This window comes from Guillardia theta, assembly GCF_000315625.1.
Source record: "Guillardia theta CCMP2712 unplaced genomic scaffold GUITHscaffold_47, whole genome shotgun sequence".
Taxonomy (NCBI): domain Eukaryota; class Cryptophyceae; order Pyrenomonadales; family Geminigeraceae; genus Guillardia; species Guillardia theta.
Window position 1 is genome coordinate 387,571 of NW_005434627.1, and position 18,632 is coordinate 406,202.

Consider the following 18,632-nt stretch of genomic DNA (forward strand, 5'->3'; position numbering starts at 1 on the left):
TTCAGCACTGGCGCAGATTCACACTCCGGGGGTGGATGGAGGAGGCTGTTGCCTGTGCCAGTAACTTAAACCGTCTCTAACCTTCCTGGCAAGGGTCTGACTGAGTCGGGCTCAGTTGGCACTGCACTACGGCACTGCGGCAACACGCTTAGTGATGAGCTCTCAGCCTCAGTCTGCCAGACAGACTGAGACACTGATGATCGGATGGCAGGGCCTCATCACTGAGTCATCATAGCAGTCTGGCACTGTAGTGACGAGTAGCACTGAGCCTCGGATCGGATCAGGACCGGCGGTCACGACCGTCCGATCCGACCGTAAGGTCGGACGGTACGGTAGCCTGCCGGCCGCCGAGCACGGTCAGCGATCGGACGGACACGGCCGCGCACTGCACGGTGCCCGGCCAGACTCGGGACCGGTCTTGTCAGCGTCACCCGGCCGCCCATCATGGGCCAGTGCGAGCGCTCAGTCACTGAGTCAGTCCCCCCCGGGCCCCCGGGGCTGTGTGACAGTGAGGCGCGGCCGGCCTCAGCCCGGCAGGCTGACTCTGGCCTGAGCTATTTCTTTACTCAAAGTTAAGTTAAAGATCAGCAGTGGCGGCCGCGGAGCCTGCCAGTCCCGGGCCCCGGCCGAGCCACGGTCGGGCCAACTGTGGCCCGTGTAGCCCTCGTGACCGATATATTTTACTGCACCGTAAAGTTAGGGTCCTGCTTCGTCAGCATTGTTCACTAGCCAGTCACAGGCACAGTCTTAATATCTCAAAAGAGATGTTATCGCGTCACATGTCGTCACTGGACTCAACGTCTACGTTCCATATCCGGCCATAACCCTGAAACATTGTAAACAAGCAATGATTCGGATAAGTCGCTGACATAATCACATACGATTGAGGTCATCCCAATATCTTAAATCTTGCCTACCCTATCGAGTATCTAGTTTTCGAGTATCACAGGGTGGGTACTTCATACTGGCTGGTTACTCCAGGGGAGGGCTTCAAGGGTATATCCTCCTGTGTGGAGGTGGTTCCAATAGATACAGTTCGTGGAAGCGCCTGAGCATTGACAAAGACTTCTTGTAATTCTCTCCCTTTGCAATCACTGTCTCGTCACAATTTGTATTACAAGAAACACAGAGTTGAATCTTTGAGCGTTCAGGAAAAGAAGAATCCAACGACTCTAGCAACTCATTGTTTTTTCTTATGACGAATCATCTGGATTCGAAGATTGGCGACAGCTCTATGGCGAGAATAGCTAACGTTGAAGTAGATCGAAAGGAATTCTACATTTCAATGCCCTTTGATTTCGTTTTTGAGCCGAGTAAGAGATCGCTGCGCATCTCCAGGCAAGGGGACAAAGATGGTTTGCTAAACAACATCAAGCACGCCAGAAGAAAGTATGATAAGAAAAGATTGTATTCTTCCATGTAAATAGTGTCTGAAAATAGAACAATCTCTGCGATTCTTGTTTTCTGTATGTTTGATTTAAGTGAGAAGCTAAATGTAACATTTTTCAATGAACGTGATATTTGAGATATCTCAGTCGATGTGGTTTACCAAAGATTACACTTTGTTCAAATACCTCAAAGGATGATCTCACACCTTATTCGAGCATGAGTGCACATGTGCTGATCGAAAACACAAGCTGGAAGCTGGACAAACGGAAATCGCGATCTTGTAGAAACAGGCACTAGAGAAGCACGAGGGGCTTATTGTACTGGATGTTACAACATAGCCAGTAGTCCTAATAACTTGGGTTTGATCCAATTGTACACAGTATAAGATAGCTTTCCTCCAAACTCACCCTGAAGGCAACATAACAAAGGTAAAGGCAACATAACAAAGGAAATCGAAGATGACAACAACAAAAGTAACCGAATGCGTCTGGGTTCCCTCGCTAATAATGAATCATCATCTTATGCTTGAATCATCTTATGCAGCATCCACACATTCGAATACCATTATCAATCCTTGTGAGACGAACAGTGTGTACACGTATGAAAGTTTATTACATTCTGAGAATTAACTCGAAAAATGATTTTCACTGCATTATGCACAGGAAAAATGAGAACCATAGTTGAGAAACAATCAATATACAGGTACAGCTACTGCTACTTACAAACGAGTAATGAAATATACTATGAGAAGAGCTATATTTTCGCATAGACTGGATCTGACAGCTTTCTTCTTGCTCTTTCGATGTTTGATAACAAAAGCCCATCCGGACCTGTGACAATGCACCTTTTACTTCTTGCAGTCAACTCCAATTTGAAATTGGATGGAGCAGAAATGTTGCGGTCTGTAGAGATGGATAGATCACGAAAATCGTCTTGTAGGCGCTTGGACACGTGCTGTATGGCCTGTTGCTCGATATTTGCCATCTCAGCCATGTATTTCCAATGCAGACAAGGTTCTCGGATGACAGAAAGGAGGAGGAGGAGGAGGAACAGGAGGAGGAGGTGGGCAAAAGATCAGGGCCAAGTTCTCAGACAAGAGAGAGAGAGAGGTTGTGGTTGCTGTGGGAACGCGATGAGATCGGAGCGCGGCAGTGAAAGGAAAGCCAGCGCACAGCGTAACAAAAAAGCCGCAGCCACAAGTACTTCAGTAGGGACGTCGTCAAAGGTGGGGTACTTTCTGGGGAAGAATGGGGTAGTTCTGAGAAAGAATCTTTTCACCTTGCAGGGTACAGCCGTGGTAAAAAACCCTCATCAACTTTAAAACAGATTTAGAAGCTCAGCAGGCGGTCCCGGCCACCACCCAGCAATCAAACACTGACTTCTTGAGCACTTTGCCGGAGCTCATATCCGTCGAGATCCGGAAGCGTTTACGAATAAACAAGTTTTCATATCTTACAAAGTCAGCGGGTCCCGTGTGTCCATTACATGTGACCACTTAACGCGTATCTCCTGAGCCATTCCGACGTAACGTCTGTGAAAACTATCATTTTCGGATTTTAAGCTATATTGCCAGGGATCTTGAGATGCATGTTCCGACTGCACGCTTTACCAGGAAATGATAACCGGAACGGAACGATCCGACTGAAAGTAAATAGCAGCAGCAGCAGCAGCAGACGAAGAAGAAGAAGAAGAAGAAGAAGGAGAAGGAGAAGAAGGAGATAAATTGTGATAGAAGAGTGATAGAGGTGAATAAGGAAGACTTGAGATGAATACAATAGAGTCTTCGATCAATGCGAATGGTCAGTGTGAACTTTCAGACATCATGGGCAAGAAGGGCCTTGAAGACGGAATCGATCAAAGACATGGCGAAACGTCGATCATTGAAAGAAGCTGTCACTGCGAACAAGCTGGTACTCTGAACGAAGACCCACAAGCAACCAGAAGGCGAGCTTCTGCAGTCTATTTTTGCAATGACAGTGTGCGAGTGTTTCGGGACAAGAAGCTGGGGGAGAGGAGGAGTCTGTCCCTACGTGTCGAGGGGCCGCAAGGTTTGCTCTTGTCGAATATTCGGGAGGCTGTGGAGAAATATTCAAAGAAGGCTATTCAACGAAGCAAGTCTTGTCAGTGATATTCACAACTTGTCACATCCAGGAGAAGTCACCAACTGTCCTTTCATCCTGATAGGCCTTTGTCTGACTCGGGCTCGGTTCCTATGAGCTCTGACACAACTGCAACTTCTCAATCATTTTCTGTTGTGCGATGGAATGACATGGAATGTTCCACCGGTCGTCTCACGTGGGCAAGCAAGAGACTTGAAAGAGTGGAAATCAACAGTTGCGTAGATTCGGTTGAGAAATGTACTTTAAAAACTTTCTTACTGTTATCCTGTGAAAGCAGTCTTTGAAGTAAATTTTGTATCTTGACTACAAACACAACAGCACTCCTGTTCCACTGTTTCGGCTCTCTTGTACATGAAGATTTGTTGACTCCTCCTTGTTGATGATTACAGCACTGCCGAAAAAAACGAGCACGCAAACGATGAAAGCCAGGGTCCCCATACACCGCCTCCTGAGCGCATCCATCCCACTCCGCTGTCAACGTAGCTCCATGGTGATCCGCCAGGTACCAGAGAAACCGCAAAGCGTCAGCATGAAGAAGACCATCCGTACCTGCAGTGAAGGGAAGAAAGGCCTTCGGCGGGTGATGGGTGCCATAACTTGCGCGATGATCCGAAATCTTCTGTTGGGCGGGGCCGGAGAGCGCAGAAAGGCCGATGGGGCTGCCGCTGCTGTTGTAGGGATGAGTCATCGTGAAGTCCAGAACCAGCGGCCCGGCCCATTCCAGGTGTGGGTGGAGAGGCGAACTAAAGAAAATAAAAAATGACGTGGACAAACGTCATTTTTGTTTTTTTTGACAAGGCACGTCAAATCGAAGAGCTGGTATGGGGAACCAGCTGAGTAATGAGAAGGTGAGCAAAGCAAGGCAGATGGCGTACACGGTGTGTGTGATGGAGGAGAGGAGGAGAGGAGGAGAGGCGGAGAGGAGGAGGGGAGGAGGGGAGGAGGGGAGGACAGGAGGACAGGAGGACAGGAGGACAGGAGGACAGGAGGACAGGAGGACAGGAGGTGAGGAGGACAGGAGGACAGGAGGACAGGAAGAGAGTGAAGAAGGAGAGGAGGGGAGGAGGGGAGGATGGGAAAGGGGGGGGGAGGAGGAGGGTTGAGATGAAGGTAAGGACAAGGAAAGGGAGAGAAGAATGAGATGGAAAGGACAAGGGCAAATAAGCAGGAGAACGATATCAAGGTGACGTAATGCATAGTTCCTTTGTTGTCCGCCATTCACTACATCAGGAGCATCGTTTGGGATCATTCAAAAAACCAGTTGTGCTAGAAGGAAAAGCAAAGGAGAGGCTGGTAGAAAGGATGTACAATCGTAGAGATAGGAAGAGAAATTGTTTTCCCTGACAGATCTTGCGATATCTTGAATCATGAACTGACAAGGATGCTGCAGCAAATGAAGGCGACGGAGGTCAAAGCTCTGTGCATGAAGCGATGCGGCTGGCTGATGAAATCCGGGCTGACAAACACGCACATGCAGAAGAGGTGACTTGGATTGAGGGACAGTCCTTCCCTGCCGTTCCTCTTACTTGCTGACTGTCTGCTGGGAGTGCTGGTGGGAGGAGGGAGAGACTTCTGACGTCATGTCAGGTGGTGTGCGATCTACGAGCTGAAGCTCTTCTACTATGAGTCGCCTAGGGTAGGATGATGTGTTGTTGTTCTCCGAGGCCCCAGTGACCTCCTTCACTTGATCGCTCCTCCTCCTTCACTTGATCGCTCCTCCTCCTTCACTTGATCGCTCCTCCTCCTTCACTTCATCGCTCCTCCTCCTTCACTTCATCGCTCCTCCTTCACTTGATCGCTCCTCCTCCACTTGATCGCTCCTCCTCCTTCACTTCATCGCTCCTCCTACCTCACTCTGATCGTCTGCCAGAGTGAGATACCCAACGGCATCATCGACTTGCGAGGAGCGATGATCAAGAAATGCTCGAAGCCCAAGTTCGCGTTTGAGATCGAGACTGGTGAAGAGCGAGAGAGAGGCAAACGAGGGCTCAAGTGATGGTTTGTCAGGCGGAATGATTCAAGAGCCCGGTATCCGGAGAAGAACCTTCCTCTTCGTTGCAAGTGGTGTAGGTGAGAACAAGCAGGAGAGGAGGAAGAACGGGGGAGGGAGGAGAGAGGAAGTTAGGGAAGGGGGTGGGGGGGAGGAGAGTGAAACACGAAGGTTGCTAACAAGGTTGACCTCAAAGTCAAAAGAGAGAGAGGAGCTTAACAGAAGCAGATGAGGGGCAGAGAGGGAGGAGAAGAGAATAGGAAACGAGGGAGGAGGAGAGAACAGCAGAGGCAGTCAAAGGTCTTTGAAGTGGCCATCAAAAGACAGTGTTGACTTGACAGTTGACATCAGTTGATGGGCGTTTGACACTCAGTCTCTCTGAGCGCTGACGCTCTTTCCCCCCAGATGTCAAAGAAGCTTCCCTCAGTGTCGACCCCCGTCAAGCTGAGCTGGAGCAGCGGCAGAAGGACAGGCTGAGGCAGAAGATGTGGATGGTGAGGTTATGTTTGTTCCTCCTGCCTCGGCCTTACAGCTTGTGCAGAAATGGATATCAGATGAGATCGCGCGAACTTTCATCTAAATCAGAACATCCCTCTCCTTCTCTTGTATTGAACAACAGCCTCTCATGTACAACAACTTCCTTCACATCACTCAACAAACAAGTTCAGTGTAACAAACAAGTTCAGTCCGCACCAGCAGCATGCAGCTCAACAGCAGGTCCGCCCCCCCCCCCCTCACTCTTCCAACGACAGACCCCACTGCCTCGCCTTGTCGTGTACCGCCTGAACATGCGCGGAGGTGTTAGCTACCGAGAGCATCCATCTCAACGTTCTGAAAGGCAGCAAACAGACGCGTCAGTTTCCTCTCAACACCCTCAACACTCTTCTCACATCTGCGCCATCTCCCCGCCGCTCTCAGTCTGTAACAGCTCCTCGTGCCTCCCCTGCCTCGACGGGCCGTCGAAGAGCGAGGAGAGCAAGAGGATACACGTCGACCGGCAGGCCTTGTCCTCGTCATACAGGAACTTGAAGGCTTTCAAAGTGATCTACATTCACCTCAACCACAACTATCAGGCTGTTCCGAAGTCACCTCGTCGTATCTCTTCAGCGTCCTGTCGATGGTCGCGAACCCTCCCAGCCCGATCAAGGCAAGTTGAGTCTGCGTGTTTCCCCTGACGAGGTTGAGAAGGCAACTGCCCAGCCTTTCAGCCCCACCCGGGCCATCAACCATCGACATCACCGCACTGACTCGTTCAGTTCCGCAGACCGGATGAAAGTCAGCGGCTCGAACTCATTCTTGCCTTCTTCCTGCACCAGCAGTCCTCTCAGTCAGAGCAAGGGTCCTCTCAGTCAGAGCAAGGGTCCTCTCAGTCAGAGCAAGGGTCCTCTCAGTCAGAGCAAGGGTCCTCTCAGTCAGAGCAAGGGTCCTCTCAGTCAGAGCAAGGGTCCTCTCAGTCAGAGCAAGGGTCCTCTCAGTCAGAGCAAGGGTCCTCTCAGTCAGAGCAGGAGTGCTTTAGCGTACCTCGTCGTTCACCATGTCCACAATCTCCAGCATCTTGGTGAGAACCCCACTGCTCGCTATCGCCGACTGCCGGGCCAGGTGCTGGGAGGTAGACGGCGACTCCCCCTGTGGGACTTGCGAGACCTTCCTGACAAGGGTGCAGTAGTTGAGCACGAGCTCGTCGCTCGCCTTGAGCTTGCTGGAAAACTTGGCGGCCCAAGAGACGATCCGGTCGAGGAGGTGAGGGGAGATCTCGGTGTCTTCTACACAGTCCCCGAATGCTCTCATGCAGTGAATCTGTGCCGGGGGTCACCTCAGACCACCCCGAGCTCACTCACCAGCAGCTCTCCGTCCTGCTCGTTGTTTTCCATCCCCTCCATCACGTACCGCACGATCTCGTGCTCGTTCATCAAGCTCTTGGCTGGCTGGCTGAGGCTGACCAGCTCTCGTATCAGCATGCAGCAGTTGTTGATGGTGACCGTATCCTGATGATGCTCCATCGCTATCACCGTCACCTCCACCACGTTGCTCTCCACCATGAGTGAGCTCAGCCTCTCCCCTGCTGCAACTGCCTTGGACTGCAGGAAGACCATCTCCTTCCTCTCCTTGCCGTCTTCTAGAAGTCTCCCGAGAGCATACAACCCTGCAGAAACAAGCAGATCAAGAAAGACTCGTGCCCTTCCTTCATTTTCTTCCGTTTCCAATTTTTGTGCATGACCATCTCTCCCGCCTCCTCGTCTCCCTCGCTCCCTCCTCGCTCCCTCCTTCTCTCCTTTCCCTCCTCTCCTTTCCCTCCCTGCCTCCCTGCCTCCCTGCCTGCCTCGCCTCCCTGCCTGCCTGCCTGCCTGCCTGCATGCCTGCCTCGCCTGCCTGCCTGCCTGCCTGCCTGCCTGCCTGCCTGCCTGCCTGCCTGCCTGCCTGCCTGCCTGCCTGCCTCCCTCCCTCCCTCCCTCCCCCCCATCACTCCCTCCCCCCCATCACTCCCTCCCTCCCCTCCCTCCTTTCCATAGCTCACCATTGCTCTGCACATTGGCGTCAAGAGGATGAGCGCACATCCCTCCCAGGATACACTTCACCAGCATCGGCCACAGATCAGGGTACAGCAGCAGGCTCTTCGAGCATGCCCCCAGAGCGTACTGTACCGTGCTGATCGTCGTGGTGCAAGCAAGCTTTCGCAACATGACCTTGCAAAGGAGCTCAACGCATGACTGCGGGAGGTACTTGCCTCTGCGCAAGGAGATGTTGAAGCTAGTCTGATCTCTGGCAACGAACTCTTGGAGGGATGCGAGGATCTCGAAGACTGTACCTCTCACCATGGCGCCATCGTTGGCGTTGTCTGCCATCTTCTTCTGAAGCTGGTCAAAGTGCCGCCTCTCCGCCTCGCTCAGCTGGTCCGACATGGCCTCTCCCTCCCCACAAGTCACCTTCCTCCGCTCGTTCTCCTCTCTCCCATCCTCTGGCTCTCAACCTCTACTCTCTCTCTCTTCTCTTCTCTCCTCTCCTCTGGCTCTCCTCTCCTCTCCTCTCCTCTCTCAATCTCCTCTCCTCTCTCAATCTCCTCGCTCTCCTCGCTCTCCTCGCTCTCTTCTCACTCTCTCTTCTCTCTCTCCTTCGCTTCCCTCTCTTCTCCCATCGCTTCTTGGCTCCATGATGGTTTGATGGCTCTAGTCAATTTCACCTAGCTAGCTAGTGTCACGATCGGCCCGCCCACGGCGGCGGCTGCTGCCCCGGGGGCCGGGCCCGGCCCGGGCCAGCGCTGATCGGACCGTACCGTCCGGGTCACCCCGGTGGTCAGTGCCCGGCCGCGGGCACGATCATGGTCAGGCGGCGCCGCAGACTCCGGGTGACCAGTTCGTCGGTTACCCTGCGGTTGCCCCGTGTCCCGGACCCGGGGCCCGGGCTTTCAGTCACCAGGGCCGACCGTGGCTTCAAGTGCCGGCGGGCGGCCAGTCGGACTCGCCTGACATGGGGCGGTCGGCTCTTTGTCACCAGTCATGCTTCAGATCTGTATTCAAAAACCGATTGACAAGAACCCATCGCTGGCCTGATTTCATCAATCCGGGGTTTGAACAGGAGCCACAACTAACTTGATCATTCACAATAACTTGATTTACAACATAGCCTGACTCGGATGCCCTCGTCATGATGTCTTCGAGTCGTCGGAGCTCGAGCCATCTGCGTCAAGAGGTCGTCAGGGCTCGATCATGATGTAGCAGTCAGGCTTCACCACTTCGCTTCGCGCTTCCCGACAGTGAGTTGATCGACCGGAGCATCTGGGACACGAATCCTCCTTTCTCCTCATGGTCTGACGTCCGCAAGGGAGCCCCCGCCTCGGTGTCTTCGTCTGTATCCATCGTGTACTCTAGCGGGGAGATACTCCCGGTCGCACAGCTCAATGCCTCCATGACTGGTGGGCCTGAGCCTCCCTGGAGGGAAGTGAGTGTCGAGCAAGCAGAGGATGGAGAGGAGAGGGAGGAAGAGCATGGGAATATGATCGACCTTAAATGTAGAAACAGGAGGAATGACAGAGCTCTGCTCTTTCATGGCCGCCTGCTGCAAAATCCTCTTTGAGCCATGAAGAGCGAACCAACTCCAAACACACCTGAGCAGCTTCTGCCTGCTCTTTCCACCCTTGAATCTGTCCTCTCAGCTGATGGTTCTATTTCGCCAATAAGGGAACAATTTTGACCATCTCTCAAGATACCTTGATAAGGTTCTTGTGGCTGAGAACCTCCTTCGTCACCTGTGAGGCATCGTCATGCTCCAACGGGCGACTCGTGCGGGGAACGAACGGGGCTCAGGTTGCTAGTCTTGAGCCACTTAGCGATGGCTGAGTGTTCGTATGAGAACCCATCGGCTGCAAACACCTTATGGCGGGTCAGCAGCTGCAAACGACTCTTGAGAAGCATCACCGGATCCTCCATGACGTTCCCCGAAATCGGACAGCGGATGCTCTGTTCAACGAGCGCTGCAGGACTGGCGGTCACGATCGAAGAGATAGAAGCCGATGTTGAGGAGATCATCGGCAGTTTGCGGTACCTCTCACTTTGACGATTTGATCCTGAAGTCTAATGACTTCCTCCCTTAGGTCATCTTCAATCGCCCCCGTGTCCTCCACCATCTCGAGTAGCCTCGATATCGTGGCTTCCAGAGATCGTCAGCCTATGCCACGGCACATACAGCAAAAAAATCATACCGGTGCGCTGTTTGTCACAAGATTCGTAAACTGCCTCAACCACGGCGGAGTCCACAATTCCAAACAACTATGGAATGTCAACGGGGAAGACTTGCTTGTCACTCAGCACCTTGCATAGTTCTGCCAGTTCTTTGGTCTCCCTAGACCGAATTTCTTTCTGGCGGAGAGCCTCTTCCTGCCTAATCATCGATTAGCTCTCTATGAGCCATTTCACCACCTGAATGAATACCTTGCCCGGCACTTTAAAGCTTCTTCAGTGCCAGGTAACACCTGTTGCACAGTCAGACTCCAACCAGATCATTGATGAGGCATTCGTCTTGAATGTTGACAGAACAAAGCGCTTACTTGTTCCATGGAGCACCTCGGGCAACGAAACCTTCCCACATTCCCAGGTATAGTCATTAGAAAATCGCAAGCTGAAGAAAACGATCTCGTGAGTTTTGACATCAGCTTCCAACTTCAGAAGACCAGTGTTTCCGCATCTCACGGCCATCGGTCCTGATCTTGCTTGAGAGTGACCCGGTCTTGCAAGCTGCACATTGCACCTGCAAACACACCAACTCTCACGGAAGCGCTGCGCAAGCCACAGCAAAGGAACCTGGGACAAGAGAACTGATTGACGTTCTCTGGCAAGCACATGAGTGTCCCACATTCTACTCGGCCACATCGTATGAAGGTATGTGCTGTCTGACATTGCGGGCAAACAGGTCTGAACACTCGACTGCTAACTTTGATGATCGTGCCGCACGAACCGCACTGTAACCTGCGCTTCGGCATCCTGACAATCGAATCTAGGAGCTGATAGACTCAATCCTCGCACACAGTACAGAAATCAGATTTTCCAGGTCGATTCTTCCAAGCCTTCACGGTCTTTCGATGCACAGTTGATCCTGATCAAAACATTCAATTGTGAGCAAACAAAAATTGACAAGAATTTCACTAGGAAAAGGTGTACAACGATATGAAATCAAATCACTGCGTTACTACTCATGGCATCTAACTCTGATGTTTCAATGTTTCGATTCCGAGACACAAACATCGGCCTGACCGACTCAACCCATCCAACATCGAAGGAAACGTAAGCAAGCAGGAACTGTATGATACAATTAAATGTAGCTACGATCAGAAGTGATTTCAGCTTTCCCAATGGTCTATTTTGTGAATCTTTGCGAAATACCCTGAGCGCTGGGGTTTGGTAATGCCATTTACACAAACTACATTTTCAACCTTGCTGCTACGACACACGGACCGTTTAGATCATGATCAGAAGTCACAAGAGCACTCTTCTTCACCTCTTCTCCTTCTACATGCATCACATCTTCTCAGCTCTACCATGTCTGCGCCACATCTTTCATCCTTCATGGTTGTCTTCCTCGCCCTGCATTCCCCCTCTCCTTGTCGGGTTCCCCTGTGGCATCTCCAGCATCAACCCCCCGGAACTAACTACTTTTTTCCTAGAGGGGTACCTCTACTGTGCCCCAAGACACTATATTTGGTGGAAATCGAAATATTTCAAAATTTCGTGAAATATTTGCTTTTGGTTTTTGTATTTTCATGGATCCTTAACAAGGTTTGGAGAATGTTTCAATCAGATTTTAGAATCTTGAATAAATATTGCCCCTCTTGAAAACGTTTCTCTTGCAGCCTACTGGCCTTTGGACCCCCCCACCCCTCCAGTTGCCTTGACCCTACTGAAATCATACCCCACCCCCTATTTGGACTACCCTACCCCGGTCTTCCCAACCACTGCTCGACATTCCGATCCCCCTATCACCGTCCCAGCACAGGGTGATGGGAGGGTGACGGCCATTTTAAAACACCCCTACCCACTGTTTCCCAATGTATCCACTGAAAAAAGGGGTGTAATGGGTACCATTATCTTTATTAAACAAGGGTGTACCCTACCCCAAAATCAATCAAGGTATTCTTGAAGGACTTTCAAAGTTTTGAACATGTCAACCTATATTTGAAACTCTTAATGTTAACTTTGACAACAGGTTTGTCTACCAAAAAGGATGTTGTCACTACCCACCACCCTCCTCCCTGCGAGAACTCAATATAGCCGACAAAGGTCTAGAGCAACTACCCCCACCCACTCATATTTCCACCTACCCTTGATTCCACCCCCACCCAACCCTCCCTCCTCTCTATACGCTTACACACATCACCCGCTACCCCTGTTGCCCTACCTGTAGCACTCATGACCCCCATCAATGATGAAACCACCCCCAAGTACCCACAATCTTCCTCGGAAGTCATCTACAATGTACCCCTCCTTACAGGCTTATCTTCACGTTTTGCACCTACACCCTATCCCACCCCCACCCCTACCCACTGCTTCTACTTCCAAATTTGGAAGCATCCGGTCTCGGCACGGCGACCGGCCCGCCCGGGGAGCCCTCGGCCCGGTAGATCGGCCGGTGTGACCGGGCCGAGGGCCGAGTCACTGGTAGAACCGATTCAAGTAAAATGTACCGAGTTGCTGCCCTAATTGCGAAGTAGATACTGAGGTAATTAGTGTTTGCTGCCCCTATGCTGTAAAGCGAGAGAGGGAAACAAAGTTTAGTTTTGAGTTTGAGTTGGGCGAACACAGGTGCGAGGTCAGGAGGACAGCAGCTAGTTGAAGACGAACCAGGTAGATAGAGCGAGAGAGCGAGAGAGCGAGAGAGTTGCAGTAGAGTCAGGAGGAGAGCTTCGGAGAGCAGAGGTTGGACTGCGAGAGCAGCGCAGGAGGAGCAGACAGTCCATTCGTATGATGCACTCGAAAATCGGTGAGTGGCAATCGCAATGCAGCTACTGCCCCTGCATCCTTTCATTTTCAACGTCCCCTCCTCCTCCTCCCCTCACCCGCCTTCCCTTTTCTTTCTCTTTCTCTACCCTTCATCCACCTAGCCCCTCTCTACTCCTCCTTTTTTGTTCCCTCCCCCTGTCCCCTCCCAACCCAACACGATTATCCCCTGATCTCTCCCCGCCCCCCTGCCTCTTCCAAAGCTGGTCCTACTTGCTCTCCTTTGCCATTGAGCTAACACCACCTACAGCCTTGGCCCTCGCATTGCTGGGCATCTCTCGCTTTGAGGTAGCTGCTGGGTCGTCGTTGAAGATGACAATTACCACGCCCAAGGTGTTTCTGTTTCCGGCCTCTCTGTTCTTGTGCTGACAACTTCCTCCCTTTATCCTCCCCTGTCTTCCTCCTCTTCCTCTCCTCTCCCTCTCCTCCTCTCCTCTCCCTCTCCTTTCCTTCCTTCCTCTCCCTCTCCTCCTCTTCCTCTCCTCTCCCTCTCCTTGCCTTCCTCTCCTCTCCCTCTCCTTTTCTTCCTTCTTCTCCCTCTCCTTTCCTTCCCCTCCTCTAACCTTCTTGTCACGCTACCTCCCCTCTTCACTTCTGTATTTCCCTTCCTCTTCTGTATTTCCCTACCTCTCGTCTCCTCTCGTCAATTCCTCCCTCTCGCTACTCTCCCCTCTCCATTTCCATTCCCTACACTTTCCCTGCCGTGCCTCTTTCCTGCTCTCCTGGTTTTGCTCCTCTCCCTACCTAGACTTCTCAAGGACCAGCACAAGTCGGGATGGTTTTGTTACCTGCTAGCTACTGTCATCGGCTGAGAGGAGGAGGAGACGAGGGAGTGGTACGAGTGTGATCTGCAATATTTGTCTGGCAGACGTGTTTGTGATGTATGTTTGTCACTGTGGATGTTGTTGTGATGTATGTTTGTGACTATGGATGTTGTTGTGATGTATGTTTGTCACTGTGGATGTCGTTGTGATGTTTGTTGGATGTGTTGTTAGCAATCACTCGGTCTCAACTGCAAGGTTTGACTTGTTCGACAGGAGAATGCTGATTTAGAAAAGAGGTGCGAGTGAATGAGTTTGAGGAGATGGACGAATGACAAACAGCAGTCAATGAAAGAAAGGATCCAACAGTACGAAAGCTTGTTGAACGCTGATACAGATGCGGTTGGTGCTGCTTGTAGTGCGTATCAACTTGTGCTGATACATGGATGTGATGCAGATTCAGGAGATGAAGGATGAGATGGAAGCCATGAGAGGTGTGTTGTTGATATTGTGATGGCGGGACCTTGACTGGCTTGCTGAAAGAATACATGAAGACAAAGCTCGAGATTGCAGCGAGTGAAACCAAGGAGCTGAAGAAACGTGCGATGTTACATCAGCCGTGGCCTGAGCTGAAGTTTGTGTTGGATAGAGAACGAGGAACTGCGCAAGAACATCGCAGACAAGGTTGGGAGATGTGGTTTCAGTGAGAGCAGGTGATTGATGAGGATGGTTCACAGGGAAAGAAGGATGCAGTCAGCAAGCTTCAGGCTCAGATTGACCAGATGACGGTACGCTCACATGCTAATCATGGAAGGTGCGGGTGAGAAATTGCTGTCAGGAGCGGCACACCAAGGAAGATTTCGAGCACAAGCAGACGGTCAAGAGGTTGTGGATGTTTTAAGTGAAGGGAGAAATGTCCTGACTCGAGAGAAGTTTGAACAAGCGTATCTCCAACTTGGGTGCGGCACTCGGGCTTGCGGGTGAAGATGAAGATCGGGAAGTTTGTGAAGAGATTGATGAAAGTCTTTGTTCGCAGAGTTTTACTTCAACAAGATCTTTCGTCCCGGAGAAGGTGCTGACTTGTTTCTGCCTGCTGAACGGATGATGTTATGGTTGAAGATGTTGTGATCTCACCGGAAGAACTCGGTGAAGAGAGGAGGTTGAAAACACTGTGTTTGTTGACAAGATCTGTAGATGAACTCCACAATGTTATCCAAGAGATCAATCGCGTGCGCATCGGTGAGGAGGAGGAGGAGGAGGAGGAGGAGGATTTCCGGAACGGGGAAGGGGAAGGGCTTGAGGGAGGACGAAAAGGAGGAGGAAGGAGATTTTCAGAAGGGAGGAGGGCAAAGCTGGAGGGGAGGAGCAACTGACCATGAGCAGAATCAGGAATTGTAGACGAGGAGCTCGAGGCTGACGAGGTGCATGTGAAAGGTATTCGGAAAGGAGGAGGACGAGGGGTGATATTTGTTTTGCAGCTTGATTGAGTCGGAGATATCAGATGGGACAACAGCGATATTTTGCGAAAATTCTCTTGTTAAGAATGAACGAATATGTTGTTTGCTAGCCTTTGGATCTGTAGTGACCACCCTATCTCTTCTCTTCTCTTCTCTTCTCTTCTCTTCTCTTCTCTTCTCTTCTCTTCCCTTCCCTTCCCTTCCCTTCTCGTATTCACAACTTAGTTCGCCTCTTCCTCATCTTGCTTCATATTCTTCTTCTCCATATCCGACTTTATCAACTTTTCCAGCTGCTCGTAAGGGCGTTTGGCCTGTAGCCGATGAGTCAAAAGGGAGCAGACACCAGAGAGAAACAAGAAACAGAGAGGAGAGGAGAGAAGAGGGAAGAAGAGGGGAGGAGAGGAGGGGAGTGGAGGGGAGGAGAGAGGAGGGGAGAGGAGAGGAGAGGAGAGGAGAGGAGAGGAGGGGGGGGAGGGGAGGGGAGGGGATGACAAGACAGAAACGCGGGAGAGGAGAGGAGACAGAAAGGAGAGCAAGACAAAAGGGAGCGCAAGGGGAGAGGGGCAGGAGATCAGGAGAGACTGCGTGGTTAGGGAGCAAGAGGAGAGGAGGTATGGAGGAGCTGACAAATATCAGACCTCAAGGCCATGGCAGCGGCTGATCACCGCGAGCCCTTCCTCCGTCTTCATCAGATCCTGTGCCATGATGATCAGAACCCCTCCTGCTCCTGCCCCTGCCCCTGCTCTTCCTGCCCTTGTCCCTGCTCCTGCCCCTGTCCTTACTCCTGCTCCGCCTTCTCTGACCATTTTGACTTCCTTGTTTGCCTGCAACACATGTCGCCTTGTGTTGAACCCCTGAACTGCTCTACTTCTCTCCTCTTATCCTTCTCCTCCTCCTCCTCATCATCATCATCATCATCATCCTCATCATCATCAACCTGCATGCTGACGGTACCCTTGTCCTCCGTTAGCGCGGCTGCTGCGGACATGGCGGCTTCCACTGCCTGCTGGTCGGGTACGCGATCGGCCTCGAGGAAGACCGAGAGAGTTGAGATGGCGACGAGGCGGAGGAGAAGATCCTAAGAGACGTCAGAAACCAAGAGGAGACGACGAGACGAGCGGAGACGAGACGAGACGAGGGGAGAGGAGGAGAGAGGAAGGGAGAGGAGAGGAAAGGCTTACTGTCTCAATCTTTCCCTCGTCCCCTCCGAAAATTCTCAGCGCTCGCTGCATCGCCTCAACCTGCTCCCGCATCAACCTCCCTCCCTCCTTCCCTCCCTCCCTCCCTCCCTCCCTCCCTCCCTCCCCTCCCTCCCTCCCTCCCTCACCTTCTCTCCGGCGCAGGCGTAGAGGAGCAGATGTTCCATGCAGACCTCGTGAGCGCCGTTGGAGAATGCGAGGAGAATCGCTTCCTGCGTGCGGAGATGAGCAGGAGGAGGAGGGAGCGAGAGAGAGGACAAGGACAAGGAGGAGGACAAGGGAGAAGGACGAGGAGGAGGACGAGGACAAGGACAAGGAGGAGGACAAGGAGGAGGTCTTGGTAACCTTGACGCGCTGAGGATCTCTTCCCTGCATGATCGCACGTCCATCTGCTCCCGTAGTGCTCGGGGGCGTCGCATGCTCGAACCAGAACTTGACTTGTGCTGCAGCAGACAGATTGAGGAGAAGAGGCAGGAAGGAGGACGAAAATGAGGACGAGAATATAGGAGGGGGTAGCGGAGAAGGTAGAGAAGGAGCCGAAGGAGCATAAGGTGTTGGTGGTGGTGGTGGTGTTTCGGGGTAAGCAGGGAGGGAGGCAGGCAGGCAGGCAGGCAGGCAGGCAGGCAGGCAGGCAGGCAGGCAGGGTCAAGGCAGGAGGAGGAGGAGGAGGAATAAAGCAAGAAGCAGGGGAGATCAAACCCTACCAGCCTCCTGCATGGGGACGGAGGTCAAGGAAAGTTGTCGAGCTTGAAGATCTTGGATGATGCCCTTAAGCTGGCAACATGGATCAGATAAGGAAGGGAGGGGGGGAGGAGGAGGGGAGGAGGGCAGGAGAGGAGGAGGGCAGGAGAGGGGGAGGAGGGCAGGAGGGCAGGAGAGGAGGAGGGCAGGAGGGCAGGAGGAGAGGAAACACAGCAGGAGAAGGAAAGGGAAAGGAAGAGGTAGAGAAGGAGGAGGCAGCGGCAGCGGCGGTGGAGGGAGAGAAGGAGGGAAGGTAGAGGAGGAGAAGGGAAAGAGGAAGACTGATGAAGCAGAGAACAGTAGGAGGAGGAACTTACGTCTTCCTCCTTCGGGGTTGGGAGCTCCGCGAGGAAGAATACAAGTCTCCTCCAGTCGACCAGGTTGCCTCCTGTCTGATCGAAGGGCTGCAGGAAGAGGAGCAGATTCAGCGAGAGGAGGAAGAGGAGGAAGGAGAGTGAGAGGAGGGAGAGGAGAGGAGGGAGAGGAAAGAACAGAGGACAAGGACAGAGAGGAAGAGATGAGTAGAGCAGAAGAAGGAAAGGAGGAGGGAAGAGGTGCAGGAGGAGCAGGCGAACCTTCAAGAAGGCACGAAGTTTTGAGGGCGGGAGGCTGATCCATTCGACCGGGAGAATCTGTGGAGAGAGTTTGTCAGAGAGAGAGAGGAGGAGGGGGCGAGACAGGACAGGACAGGCGAGAGGAGAAGGGAGGGGAGGGGAAGGGAAGACAGGAGAGGGGAGGGAGGGGACGAGGACAGCACAGGCGAGAGGAGAGGGGAGGGAAGGAGGGGAAAGGAGAGGGGACAGGACAGGACAGGACGTGCACCTTCATTCCCGCTATGGACGCAGCCTTATGCAGCGCGTCGGTTAAGATCTCAACGGTTATGACCCCTGTGGATGACGCTCTGCGATGAGATCAGAAGCGAAACAGAGAGGCAGGAGACAGGGGAGGGGGAGGGGAGAGAGCAGCAGCAGCAGCAGCAGCAGCAGCAGCAGCAGCAGCAGCAGCAGCAGCAGCAGCAGCAGCAGCAGTTGCCTGATGGTTGAACCAGGAGAGGTCGCGAGCAACAGGCTCACGTAGGATGAAGATAAACCTGCAGTAGTCATCCTGTCAGCTCTCCTCCTCCTCCTCCTCCTCCTCCTCCTCCTCCTCCTCTTCCTCCTCCTCCTCTTCCTCCTCCTCCTCCTCTCTCCTCCTCTCTCCTCCTCTCTCCTCCTCTCTCCTCCTCCTCCCTCCTCCTCCTCCATCCTCGCCTCAGCTCTGGGAGCAGCTCAGCAGGAGTTGTCCTCCTCAACGATCTGTATCCTTCTGAGTTGTCAAGATCAAGTCGACAAGGGACGGACCTTGCAGCACGATGAGACCTCAGGTATGTCGGAGAGCAGTCGACATAGAGGCTCCTCCCTCCTGCTGCTCGTCAAGCAGCGTCTTCCTGTAGCTCCTACCTGTTCTCCTCTCCTCGCATCGCTCGTCCCTTCCCCACATGCTCGCGTACGC

The 18,632-nt window shown here is 52.5% G+C and overlaps 5 protein-coding genes across 5 annotated transcripts in view; 2 read left to right on the forward strand and 3 right to left on the reverse strand.

Annotated features, from left to right (window-relative positions):
* Nucleotides 1–4,650: 4,650 nt before the first annotated feature.
* GUITHDRAFT_140630 (hypothetical protein) lies at nucleotides 4,651–5,505 on the forward strand (the record flags this gene model as incomplete). The annotated part of the gene is made up of 5 exons (XM_005830246.1): nucleotides 4,651–4,692; nucleotides 4,740–4,802; nucleotides 4,900–4,991; nucleotides 5,097–5,145; nucleotides 5,380–5,505. The coding sequence occupies 5 exons, from the start codon at nucleotides 4,651–4,653 to the stop codon at nucleotides 5,503–5,505; spliced, it is 372 nt and encodes a 123-aa protein (XP_005830303.1).
* Nucleotides 5,506–6,233: 728 nt separating this feature from the next.
* GUITHDRAFT_110739 (hypothetical protein) lies at nucleotides 6,234–8,399 on the reverse strand (the record flags this gene model as incomplete). The annotated part of the gene is made up of 7 exons (XM_005830247.1): nucleotides 6,234–6,330; nucleotides 6,390–6,544; nucleotides 6,589–6,670; nucleotides 6,739–6,806; nucleotides 7,021–7,296; nucleotides 7,338–7,642; nucleotides 8,015–8,399. 7 exons carry the CDS (start codon nucleotides 8,397–8,399, stop codon nucleotides 6,234–6,236), a joined length of 1,368 nt encoding a protein of 455 aa, XP_005830304.1.
* Nucleotides 8,400–9,215: 816 nt separating this feature from the next.
* GUITHDRAFT_163902 (hypothetical protein) lies at nucleotides 9,216–11,011 on the reverse strand (the record flags this gene model as incomplete). The annotated part of the gene is made up of 12 exons (XM_005830248.1): nucleotides 10,794–11,011; nucleotides 10,664–10,740; nucleotides 10,541–10,611; nucleotides 10,425–10,465; nucleotides 10,305–10,374; nucleotides 10,196–10,262; nucleotides 10,039–10,143; nucleotides 9,912–9,967; nucleotides 9,792–9,866; nucleotides 9,704–9,742; nucleotides 9,602–9,658; nucleotides 9,216–9,425 (listed from the first exon to the last, which is right to left on the reverse strand). The coding sequence occupies exons 1-12, from the start codon at nucleotides 10,970–10,972 to the stop codon at nucleotides 9,216–9,218; spliced, it is 1,047 nt and encodes a 348-aa protein (XP_005830305.1). The 5' UTR covers nucleotides 10,973–11,011.
* Nucleotides 11,012–12,780: 1,769 nt separating this feature from the next.
* On the forward strand, nucleotides 12,781–14,881 carry GUITHDRAFT_153321 (hypothetical protein; the record flags this gene model as incomplete). The annotated part of the gene is made up of 13 exons (XM_005830249.1): nucleotides 12,781–12,966; nucleotides 13,234–13,316; nucleotides 13,732–13,818; nucleotides 14,021–14,043; nucleotides 14,068–14,146; nucleotides 14,202–14,238; nucleotides 14,288–14,344; nucleotides 14,394–14,428; nucleotides 14,482–14,532; nucleotides 14,583–14,629; nucleotides 14,678–14,724; nucleotides 14,781–14,816; nucleotides 14,864–14,881. Coding segments are annotated over exons 1-7 (382 nt in total), but the record flags the coding sequence as incomplete, so codon positions are not given.
* Nucleotides 14,882–15,266: 385 nt separating this feature from the next.
* The window catches only part of GUITHDRAFT_163903 (hypothetical protein), a gene marked incomplete at its 5' end in the record, with an annotated part of 9,082 nt that continues 5,716 nt past the window's right edge, over nucleotides 15,267–18,632 (reverse strand). The window contains 11 exons of the mRNA XM_005830250.1: nucleotides 15,267–15,512; nucleotides 15,840–16,025; nucleotides 16,139–16,279; nucleotides 16,383–16,442; nucleotides 16,529–16,612; nucleotides 16,746–16,843; nucleotides 17,105–17,174; nucleotides 17,459–17,545; nucleotides 17,717–17,773; nucleotides 17,964–18,042; nucleotides 18,215–18,231. Of these exons, the coding sequence (XP_005830307.1) occupies nucleotides 15,423–15,512; nucleotides 15,840–16,025; nucleotides 16,139–16,279; nucleotides 16,383–16,442; nucleotides 16,529–16,612; nucleotides 16,746–16,843; nucleotides 17,105–17,174; nucleotides 17,459–17,545; nucleotides 17,717–17,773; nucleotides 17,964–18,042; nucleotides 18,215–18,231 (969 nt within the window). The 3' untranslated portion in view covers nucleotides 15,267–15,422. The remainder of the gene's footprint in view (nucleotides 15,513–15,839; nucleotides 16,026–16,138; nucleotides 16,280–16,382; nucleotides 16,443–16,528; nucleotides 16,613–16,745; nucleotides 16,844–17,104; nucleotides 17,175–17,458; nucleotides 17,546–17,716; nucleotides 17,774–17,963; nucleotides 18,043–18,214; nucleotides 18,232–18,632) is intronic.